Source organism: Daktulosphaira vitifoliae, unplaced genomic scaffold, assembly GCF_025091365.1.
Source record: "Daktulosphaira vitifoliae isolate Bord-2020 unplaced genomic scaffold, ASM2509136v1 Scaffold_3, whole genome shotgun sequence".
Lineage (NCBI taxonomy): Eukaryota > Metazoa > Arthropoda > Insecta > Hemiptera > Phylloxeridae > Daktulosphaira > Daktulosphaira vitifoliae.
The window spans coordinates 18,037,920-18,049,391 of NW_026099574.1; the positions used below are offsets into that span (position 1 = coordinate 18,037,920).

Genomic DNA, 11,472 nt, shown 5'->3' on the forward strand with positions numbered 1-11,472 from the left:
TCTGGCCAAAATAGAATATCGACGAATTTTGGTTATTTTTGTTAAGGCTTGTAATACTTACATATGAAGATGATTATTCCAATGATAGGAATTAGGAATAAATGTTATTTTATATCGGTAGAGAGAGCTACACTATGTACCCACGTTGAAATTATGAATGTAATCTCGATAACGTTCTCGGTGAGTAGTGTGTAGAGTGATTTAATTCAAAGTGCGAGTTCGTTATTAAACGTGTTATTGGATCTCACTTGCATAAGGTTTGTGATTATTTTATTTATGTACTAAATGTTTTCATAATTTTTTAATATATCGTGTAAAGGTTCTAAAGTAAGTACAACTATAAAAATATAATAAAAGATCATGTTAGTCTATATTACTAAAAAAGCATGTTGGGCATAGAAACATACCACCATCCTTATTTATTTGTAATGTCATTCAAATTCATAATATAAGGTGTTTCAAAATTTATGAACAAGTTTAAAAAAAATTGATTTTAAATTATTTAATTGTTTAAACTTTGAAAAATAAAAATGATCCGAGGATCACTATTTATAGTACCTCATCTGTTAGTATTAAAAATAATTTTTTGATAAATTTCTGAATTGCGGTTATTATTTTTACTTAGGATAAAATACTTATAGGTTGTTTCTAATTTTTACTATTTAAGTTACTTAAAGGGTGTTAAAATTATACTTCCTTTGGGACATATATCACTACTAAAAATTAATTTTTACTTAAATATTTTTAATTCTATAGTTATTCATAATTAAATTTATTCTCATTATTTATTGTCGTGCCGATACTTAAAAAAAGAATTCTACTTATAAATAAAAAGAGTTTATTTGATTAAAATAAAATGGGTTAGCAGTATGGTCATATAGACTAAGTTTTTATCGTAAAAAAGATAATGATTCGTTTCATAAAACAATGTGTGCATTCAGAGTTTTTTGGTTTAAAATGATTCAAAGTGTATCTAATAAAAAATAAGTTCATTTAAAAGCGATAACTTTTTCCGGTAGGTCATTTAGATAAACTTTTATCGGTAGAGTAATGTAATTGTTTTTATAAAATCTAGTTCCGGTTGCAATACTGATTTTTAAATTATCATTTTAATATCCGGACCACTAGTACATAATATAAATTGATGTCATCTTTCAATTCTAGCTTTAATCGAAGGTTATGTTGAAGGTATTAACGATTAGAGCTGAAAAACAATTTTTGAAGAAAAGTGGTTATGATTATAGGCGTAACTAGGGTGGAAGCAAGTTGACAATCTCCCTAGTTGTTGTATTAGACCACAAAAATTTAAGAAAATTATATTTGCGTTTTAGAATGAGAAAAAATACGTTTAGCTCCCTCAAATGATGTACTCTATTGCTTATGGGTATTATTGTCAAGTTCCTGCTCCAAGCTAAAGTTAGTTACGTATTGAAGACTTTTTTTATTGTTTAAAAAAGGTGACGAAACATTCTCATGTGAATTCCTCTCTAACACAAAACTTAATTTCTATTTCTGTTATATTGAATTCTACATTTACAAATGAAAATTTTTGTAAAAAAATAATAATATTTTTTGAGTATACTTAAATATTGTTGTTAATGAACATACATTTTCCTACAGGAGTTATTTTAAAACACGAAAAAAAATCCTTTTTTACGTACATCTCATTATTTTATTAATCATAAAAGAATGAAATAGATTGATGACTATGTCCATAACAAATAATGAGACTAACATTTTTAAAAATCAGTTTACTTAATTTAGGACAATATAGTAATATTTATTTTTTTAAGTAACATGTCTCATGTATCCGCTAACTTTTCACTTCTGGTACTCCTTTGGAAAGAATTTTTGTGGAAGCTACTTGAGTTAACCCTCAAAGTTGTGTTTTACCCTAACACTTAATTTAAATTTAATTCTTTAAATATATTTCTGGAGCTGGGAAAATAGTTAGAAATGATAGAGTGTAAGATTTAATACATAAAGGGAATGGAATATGGTTTGAAAAATGCTGCAGTGAGTTTGATAGAATGAAGGAGCCGAGATGTCGACGTCCAAAGCTCAGTTTTGCGCAACTTTTGACGCTTTGTAATATAAAATTAAATTGTTTATTCCAATATTGGACTTTTATCCCAGTTTAATTATTAGCCTCAAAAAAATGTGTCTCATTATGGACATCCATTGTGTATATTCAAAACTTTATTTACTTTTACTTTTTATTTAAATATATTATTTTTTGATTGACACTTTGTCAATTTCTTTTATCAGTATTTTTTTAGCATTTAAATTATTTTTTTAAATTTTCTTTCTGTTTTATACATACATAAAATTTGATTGCTTTCAATTTTATCCATGTTAAGATTTATTAAATGATAACAAAAGAAATTATTGACAAAAATCATTCAGTATAAAAATTCATTAAAATTCAACTTTTTAGCTTCGATACGAAACTGAGAAGGTATTAATTTTACTATAATGTGTTTTTTATTTTTATTTTTTTTTTGTGTCTGTATACGCTCAATCTCAGTTCTCGCTAGATCGATTTTGATGAACAATACGTCAAAAGATCCCAAATCGTATCTAGTCGAAGACATTACTCTCAAAAATTGAAAAAAATTCCCTCGTTCCCCATAAACGGCGGAAATCCCCCAAAAAATTACAAATTTAAAAATCGCTTATTTACGACATTTTTTAAATTTTTTGAGAGATTTCCCCCATGTAAATGGGGGAAATCTCCAAAAAAATTACAAATTTAAAAATCGCTAATTTTCGAAATTTTTCTATTTTTTTTACTTAAAATTGCCATAACTTTTTTAAAAATGACTGAATCGAAATAATTTTTTTTTTTTTGTAGATACCTTAGGTATTTACCTATTATTTTATATATTTTTGTGAACATTTGACCCTTTACAAGCCCACAGGAAGGGTTTCAAAATGGTAACTTTTTTACAAAAAATTAACTTTTTCAACTTAACTTTTGAAAATGTTCCGGAAAGACTGACACTTTTATATATACCTTAAATTAAAGCTAATGTAATATACTTAAATTTGAAAAAAAAAATTTGACCTCTGGACTTTTTTTTTATTTAAATCACATACGTGAATTTTGTAGTTTTAGTTTTATTTTTTTTAAACCTTAAAATTAAGATTTATTAAATTTTTAACAAAATTGACATCGTAGCTTCGTATTGAAGCTGAAATATATATTAATTAGTACACCGTCTGCTTATAATACGCAACGATTAAATAAAGTTAATAACCATTTGCATTAGATATTATATTAAATTATGTAGTATTAATTAACCCAATTAAAACAAATTAAGTATTTAATGGTTTGGATTATTTTGCATTGAGTTTTTATAGAATGAATTATTCTACTTAAATAATAATATTGAATTACATACGTGACAACATCAATCTAATTTTTCATATATTTACACTAACGTAAATATGAGTGTACTTAATCTAATTTGATATGGAAATTAACTTCTTTAATTTGTACAATTTGACATAGTTTAAGTAGTTTATAAATTATACTGATAAGATACTACAATTATTTCAAAATTGGACAAGAATCTTGTGTATTAGGGAAGGGCTTATGAATTAAAAAAAATGTATATTGTATACAAATTTTATAAAAAATTATGATTTTATTTGTTAATAAATGTAAATGAAAATGCTAAACTATAACCTCTATTTCTAGCAATACCACTGTCTAAAACCTTAGTTGGATCATAATATGAACAGCATCGTTATAATATATATAAGGTGATTTTTATTTAACTTAATTAATTGACAAATAAAAATTAATATTAAGTTAAAATTAATTTAAACAGTTTTAGCTTCGATACGAAGCTGAGAAGGTATTAATTTTGCTATGATAAGTTTTTTATTTTTTTTTTTTGTGTCTGTAAACGCTCAATCTCAGCTCTCGCTGGACCGATTTTGATGAACAATACGTCAAAAGATCACAAATCGTATCTAGTCGAAGACATTATCCTCAAAAATTGAAAAAATTTCTCTCGTTCATCGTAAATGGGGGAAATCCTCAAAAAATTACAAACTTAAAAATCACTTTATTTTCGACATTTTTTCAATCTTTTTTATTTAAAACTGCCATAACTTTTTTAAAAATGATCCAATCAATAAAATTCCTTTGTTATAGATACATGAGGTATTGACTTATCATTTGGTATATTTTTTTTATAAATCTGACTCTTTACCTGCCCACAGGGGGGTTAAAAAATGACAACTTTTTCAACTTTACTTTTGAAAGTGTTCCCTTAACTCTGATACTTTTATATATATGTCTTAAATTAAAGCTAACGTAATATACTTTATTATGGAAAAAAAATGTTGGACTTTAATTTGTTTTCATGGTGAAAATAGTTACCAAATGCTATTTTTGTGCGAAAATTCTCGTTTTTATCTTTTACACATTTAACTTTATTATGCTATAACTTTTTGAAAAATGTATGGTTCAATACAATTTTTTTATGAGAAATAATACTTATATCCCTCGTTCATTCGACATACTTTATCCCAATCAGGATACAAATAAGGAAATAGCAGCTCATGTAGCTTTTGGAATAATCCATAAATTTTTTAAAATTAAACACTATTTAAAGATTTGCATCGAGGTGTTTTTTATGATAGTGATTTTAATCACTGTCAGATATCATTATACTTGATCCAACTATACCACGTCACCCCTATGCCGTTTTTTTTTCATGTTCATTTTTAATGTTTTATGAGGATTTCAGATTTATTTTTATAAAAAAAAATATACATATTTAGCATTTTTATATCTAGAAAGGAGTTGGAGTGCGCAACTTTAGGATATCTATTAGAAAAATAACGGAATCCACACCTCCTTCTAAATCATACTTTAAATTTTTAGTCATTTCTGAAATACTGTACCAAAAGTTTTTACCACCAGTAATTTTCTTAATTATTTATTTTATAAATATGCTAGTTAAATATTTATATTCCCATTAAAAAAAAAATTAAGTTGATACTCCTATATGAAATAAAGGGTGAATTTAAAAATTCCTTCACGATTAAACATTGAGAAATATATAAGTAAAAAATACAATATTATTTTTCAATCAATTAAGAAGCTAATGATAAAATAATTGTCTTTTATAGTTAACAATTATATTTACACTAATTAATTAAAAAATAATAATTACTATATTTGTGTACTTTTAGAATTTTCAAGTGACACTATGACGCAGTTTAAACATTTGCTTGTTTTTGCATTAGTACTTTTTGTATTATGTGAATGTTCTATTTCAGCCGAAGAAAAGCCGGTATGTTTTTAAAGAAATTATATTAATATTGTAAAAAAAGATCTTATTTAAGGAATGGTTTAGAAAAGTTGTTGTTTAAAGCATTAGTGGCGTAAATTGGAAAAAAATTTTAGAAGGTGCAAAATTGTTTTAATTTATCTAGGATGTAATCGACGTTTTTGATCCATTTTAATCAATGTTATCTTTATATTTAATAATGTCAAAATGAAAACATGAAAAAATTGATAGTTTTTAGAGGGGAATATCCTTAAATCAATATCAATTCTTACTTTACACGATGCACAAATAATTGTTAATAATTCAACATAAAATTATTATACATTGAATTATAAATATGTAGACATTTATCTAATGCGTTACCATGCATTGTATTATAAAAAAAAATAATGTTAACTACTCCATAAAATTTGAGTTATTGCATATTTTTATAAGTCGTTAATGCATACTTTTTTAAACCCAACCCAACGCTACTGTTAGTCAACTATAATCAAATCCTATTTAAATAAAAATATGGAGTTAATTTTAATTTCAACTGATGCAGTTATTTACAAATAATCCCGAGTAGATTCATTTAAATTACTTTTTTTAAAGTTAATTCAAGATCTAAATTTTCGTGAAATGTAATTGTCAAGGGAAAGAATTTAGCTTTCATCCTAAACAATAATTTTTTTTTATGGTATTTACAATAATTCAACAAAAATTATCAAGTTATTTAGAATGAACTATCCCAAAGTGTGCTCTATAAGTCTATATATATATGTATATATTTAAATACTTTTTGTAATCCAATAAATTTATTTAGTTAAAAATAAAAAATAATTCTTTAAAAATATCATATATGTTGACTACTAATTTTAATTATAATTTTCAGAGGAAAAATAAAAAATACAAGGCTAAAGCTGATTACTATTCAAAAATTAATGCTGAACAAATTTTAGCAAAAACTGTTGAAAATTTGGAAGGTGATCCTTCTCAGGCACAGTTGCAAAATGTGCGTTTAGTTGATGAACCAAAAATACAGGAAGGTAATTACTGATAGAGTATACTAGATTAAAATTCAACTTATTTTTATAAACCCTTTTATAGGGGCCACTCTAGAATTTAAAATGAGAACCTATTATTATTATTTTATTATTAAATAAAGAATGATCTAAATAAAATTTTTACTAGTCATTGACCAGTTTTGAGTTATTATTTTATAATATTTGAATTATATGGATATAATATTTGAAAATTTAAAAAAGGTAACGTGCAGGGTAGTTTTTAGAGACAATATATTTTTACTATAACTGGACAAATAAGAATTCTTCTGTGTTGTATATCTAACTCACTTACAACTAAAAATTATAACAATTCAAAAAGTAATAATGCAAAATTGGTTATTGGCCAGTCAAAATTTTATTTGGATCATTTTTAACTTAATAGTAAAAATATAATAATAGGTAACCATTTAATGTTCGAAAGTTACCCCTATAATCTACCCTTAGGAATCATTTTTTTTTTACAACAAACTTTTCATTTACAAGGGTTTATTAAAATAAGTTGAATTTTAATCTATATATTTTTATAGAATAATCATTTATATAATGAAAAAAATGGAGGTAGATGCTTAGTAAATTACCCTGTGTATAAATATATTTAAAAATTTATATAATAAAATACAATGTTAAAGTCATACTAAATCATTAAATACTATTATGTCATTATTAATTAATATCTTCGAATTTATTATAATTAACATTCAGTTATATATTTTTATTCTGATATAAACCACATTGAATATAATCAATTGACTTGCAACATAAACTTATATAATATAAGTTCACAACAAAATTATTAAACAATGAATTACATAATTTTCATATAATTTTAACTCCTTAATGATAGGTTATATTTTAGAAATAATTGACAGACAATGAAATTATTTTTAAAACAAATTCAGGAGAGTCATTTTTTAATTTGAGGACAATAAAAAAATACATATAATTGTAAAAATGATTTAATATAAACTACTTCATGGTAGGTCAGTTTTTTAAATCATGGTCTGTTATCCAAACAGATCTAATTGAATCTTCAGGTTTTGAACTAAGAACAGCTTGAGCTCCTTTTGGAAAAACATAGATTAAAAATCCGTCCAATATAATACATCCTTCTTCACAATGATTTTCAACAATTGCTTTTTTAATTTCATCAGAAGTTATTAATCCATCAGCAAGCCATAATAATTTTCCAGTCGGTTCTCTTATCGTGTACTTGAGTTTATCAGAAGAAGGGCTATATACTAAACTTTTATTATACCTAATAACCATTTCCTCGCATTCTTTTTTAGATAAATTTACTTTCCCATACTTAAAAAGTCTTCTAACTTGATCAATGCTAATTTTATTTAAAGAATAACTCCAAGCACTTGACCCAGTTCCAGTACTGATGCAAAGGCCAGATGATTTAATCTTTATTGGGTCATCATGATCAAATTTACATTCTAGTTCAGATGTACGTCCAGGCATTTTATCACCAATAAAGACTTCATTAAGAGCCAACATGTCATGAGTTGAATGAGAGTCTGGCTTAATTTTTAAAAAATCTTGATACATATTTACAGGAGGTTCAATTTTTTCTGAAAATAAAATATTAATTTCTCAATATTAAAAAATGAATGAAAATAATAGTATATAGTTTATATATACTAAGTATCATACTTTCAGCACATTTCATAGAAACTCTAATTCTGGTTCGGTTAATATATGTGAATTTTTGTTTTTCCAACATATCAAAGGTTCTTTCAATGTTTTGTGAACATACAGATGGTAAACATAAATAACCGAGTGAAGAACTAGGATTCGAATTAATGCCCACAACTTCTTTAGAATTATCTTGAACATAACTTGACATAACTAAGTATGTACCATCACCACCAATAGCAATTAAAACATCAGCCCATGAAACTGCAGTAGTGTTTATATCCTAAAAAAGAAAAAAAATTGCTTGATTTATTGATAAAAAAATATAAAATATGTATAACCTTTAAACTTATTATTTTTGATTCAACATCCAATTGTTTTATAGCTGCTTTTACTTCTTTGACAACATTATAATGCTCATTGTGTGTATCTAACACCGTTTTAAGATTGACACCTTGAGCACTTAACTGGTTTAATAGCTGTTTTTCTGGAATATTTTGGTTTTCAAGTTGTTCACGTTCTACCCTTGAATATTTTGCAACCATTAACACTTTTTTTCCTTTCCATAGTTGCATATATCTACGCCCAACACTAATTTGTTTAAAAGTTCTTTTGATAATCATTTAGATCCCTGTACTAAAAAACACTGTGGAGCTGGACGTGTATGTAAAATTACAGAAAGTGAAGAAGCACAATGTGTTTGTGTTTCTGAATGCCCAACTGAAACAGATATAAGAAGAAAAGTGAGTCACTTTAAAAATTTCAATGAATAAATAATATAAAACAAATTTATCAATGTAATAGGTATGCTCTAATCGAAATGAAACTTGGGGTTCAGACTGTGAAATTCACAGAATGAGATGTTATTGTGAAGAGAAGTCAGACAAGTGCACAGATCCAGAGTACAATCACTTGCATGTAGAATACTATGGCATGTGTAAACAAATGGCTGTTTGTACACTATTTTAATTTATCACATTTAAAAAAATTACTAAGTAATATATTTTATATAAAATTATATTAGGAATGTTCAGATTCTGAAATGGAAGATTTCCCAAGGAGAATGAGGGAGTGGTTGTTTAATATTATGCAAGATTTAGCAGATAGAGAAGAATTAAGTCCTCACTTTACAAAAATGATAAAGGAAGCAGAAACTAATAATACAAAACGTTGGGCTAATGCTGCTGTATGGAAATGGTGTGATTTGGACGGTTATCCTCATGACAAGTATAATAAAAACTACTTGTAACATAAAATACATTAATTGAAATTTTAATATTATCTCAGAGCTGTATCAAAACACGAGTTATTTCCAATAAGAGCTCCATTAATGTATTTAGAACATTGCATAGCTCCTTTCTTTAACAAATGTGATGCTAATGATGACCATATGATAACACTTGAAGAATGGGGAAATTGCTTGGGATTACCCCAGGTAAGTAGTTGGTTTTATTTAAATTTTTTTTATACTACATAATACATTTTATTTATAGGATTTGCTAGAAGATGAATGTGAAAACTTGAGAAATGATTTAAAAGACTAAGTTTCTATAATGATTAAACTATGTCATAATTCTTAAAAAGATAACATTTTCTAATAAATGGTTTAAGAATACACACACACACACATATATATACATATATATATATATATTTTTTTTTTTTTTCTTCTTATTTTAAATGATCAATACATTTTTTGGTTTAAATTACAATGGTGTATTTTTGAATAATTAAAAATAATTTTATTAATAAAAAATATTATATCATGGTATTTTTAAAAATTATTTATGTAAGAATTATTAAGTGCAGTACAAAAAGAAATATTAGTTAAGGCACAAATTGTTTTAGTTGTTAATTTATATTTTAACAGAGCTGAAAACTAAGAGAATAGTTAATAATAATTGTTATTATATAACAAAGTAATTACCATAATACTATTAATAGTTCCCACTACTCGTCTATGTGCCAAATGTAAAATGAATACAGATTATTCATCTATTTGTGCATAAAAACGAATATTCCAATTTTGACTACTTATATACCCATTAAAAAAAAATTGATTCCTTTGACTTGTGCAACAAAAACTGCTAACTGGCTGGAAGGAGATAAATAGCGAGTACCGAATATTTGCACAAGAACATCATTTCCATTATTTGACAAATATTGATGAATACCATATATTCGATGAATAAACGAGTAGTGGTAACCCATCTATAGATATTTAAAATGCTCTAAATAATTGTGATCAGTGTCATTCAAGTTCAGTAATCTCGTAATAGAAAAATATAAGAGAGTTTTGATTAATGTTGATAAATTTGTAACATACTAGAGGAAAATCTGAAAAAAAAAAATTCAAAATATTAGGCTTAATATTTTTTTTTCTAAAATGTAATTTTGTTTGATATAGCAACACTAACAAAAAAATCATTTTTTGAATGGATCAACCAAATTTTTATCTGATTCTATTTATTAAGGTAATAAATAAATAAATTAATGAAATAGGATGAAAATTAGTTTGAATAAAGGAGCTGTTCATCATATCATATATGGTGATTAATACTATAATATATAATAATTACAAAAGTATAGAATATATCATCATCATCATCACCATAGCCTTTATCCCAACTATTCGGGTTGGTTCTACTTTAAAAAATTGACAGAATTTTATATTGTATCAACCTCACACATCTCATTATGACTGATGAAATTAATATAGGGGCAAGGTGTGTTTCACGATTGAAATTTTCATATGGTTACCCATCTGGGAACCAACAGCAAACACAGCAGCTGAATATCAGCGCTAAGACAACAAATGAATAATTCACTGTGCCACACCATACTAATTAAAATAATCTTACACATGCTATTAAATTTTAATTTGTTCATTAAAAGATTGAATCGCACCTCTTTATTTTAATTATTCACATAACTGAATATTTACAATTAATTACTACAATAATCTTTAAACAAATTATAAATTAAAGGGATTTTTAAAAGAGAAAATTTAGTATGACTAATGTTAGAAATTTTGGAAACTAAGGATAAAATATGCCAGCAGACTGAAGATCAAACTCAGGTTTCTTACTATCTGGGAGAGCTTACCTACTAAGCTATCTGGTGGCTATACTTAAGCTCCAACTCTCAAGTGTACCTAAGTGGTTGATAATGTTATAAAGCATATTAAGATCAAATTAGTGAAATTAATTTGTTCCAAATTATGGAAATTTAGTTTTAACTTTTAATTTATTTAGTATTTTTTAAGTTTGAAATCTTTGAGAGTCTATATAACTACATTGTCAAATAATATAGGAAACAATAGTATTAAAGATACATTATTACTTTATACATTATAAAATGATACATTATTAAAAATGAATTTTAGTTTAAGTACAGTATTAGGATATGTAGTTTAGTTTTAATTTTTTAATGCTTCACTTTAAGATTTTCCCTTAAAGAAAAAAAGTGTGAGTTACTAC

At 25.3% G+C, this 11,472-nt stretch overlaps 2 protein-coding genes across 5 annotated transcripts; one reads left to right on the forward strand and one right to left on the reverse strand.

Moving 5' to 3' along the window:
* The first annotated feature begins 144 nt into the window (after nucleotides 1-144).
* On the forward strand, nucleotides 145-9,610 carry LOC126903346 (SPARC). 4 transcript variants are annotated; one of them, XM_050681495.1, is made up of 9 exons: nucleotides 169-257; nucleotides 3,704-3,768; nucleotides 5,212-5,312; nucleotides 6,184-6,337; nucleotides 8,621-8,736; nucleotides 8,798-8,944; nucleotides 9,018-9,220; nucleotides 9,281-9,428; nucleotides 9,487-9,610. In XM_050681495.1, the coding sequence occupies exons 3-9, from the start codon at nucleotides 5,229-5,231 to the stop codon at nucleotides 9,535-9,537; spliced, it is 903 nt and encodes a 300-aa protein (XP_050537452.1). In that variant the 5' UTR covers nucleotides 169-257; nucleotides 3,704-3,768; nucleotides 5,212-5,228; the 3' UTR covers nucleotides 9,538-9,610. The 4 variants fall into 4 exon arrangements, with proteins under 4 accessions (XP_050537453.1, XP_050537452.1, XP_050537455.1 ...); XM_050681497.1 differs by lacking the exon at nucleotides 169-257 and adding an exon at nucleotides 309-327; XM_050681496.1 differs by lacking the exon at nucleotides 3,704-3,768 and having other exon boundaries at nucleotides 145-257.
* LOC126903345 (NAD kinase 2, mitochondrial) lies at nucleotides 6,917-8,625 on the reverse strand. The gene is made up of 3 exons (XM_050681494.1): nucleotides 8,335-8,625; nucleotides 8,012-8,276; nucleotides 6,917-7,929 (listed from the first exon to the last, which is right to left on the reverse strand). Exons 1-3 carry the CDS (start codon nucleotides 8,614-8,616, stop codon nucleotides 7,337-7,339), a joined length of 1,140 nt encoding a protein of 379 aa, XP_050537451.1. The 5' UTR covers nucleotides 8,617-8,625; the 3' UTR covers nucleotides 6,917-7,336.
* Nucleotides 9,611-11,472: the final 1,862 nt, after the last annotated feature.

Excerpts from the sequence above, each read along its gene's own strand:
- LOC126903346 (XM_050681496.1), top strand. The coding sequence starts at position 5,229 with ATGACGCAGTTTAAACATTTGCTTGTTTTTGCATTAGTACTTTTTGTA. Across the intron at positions 9,221-9,280 it reads GACGGTTATCCTCATGACAA|AGCTGTATCAAAACACGAGT; the intron begins GTATAATAAAAA and ends ATATTATCTCAG. Across the intron at positions 9,429-9,486 it reads ATTGCTTGGGATTACCCCAG|GATTTGCTAGAAGATGAATG; the intron begins GTAAGTAGTTGG and ends TTTTATTTATAG.
- LOC126903345 (XM_050681494.1), bottom strand. The coding sequence starts at position 8,616 with ATGATTATCAAAAGAACTTTTAAACAAATTAGTGTTGGGCGTAGATAT. Across the intron at positions 8,277-8,334 it reads CAAAAATAATAAGTTTAAAG|GATATAAACACTACTGCAGT; the intron begins GTTATACATATT and ends TTTCTTTTTTAG. Across the intron at positions 7,930-8,011 it reads TTCTATGAAATGTGCTGAAA|AAAAAATTGAACCTCCTGTA; the intron begins GTATGATACTTA and ends TTTTATTTTCAG.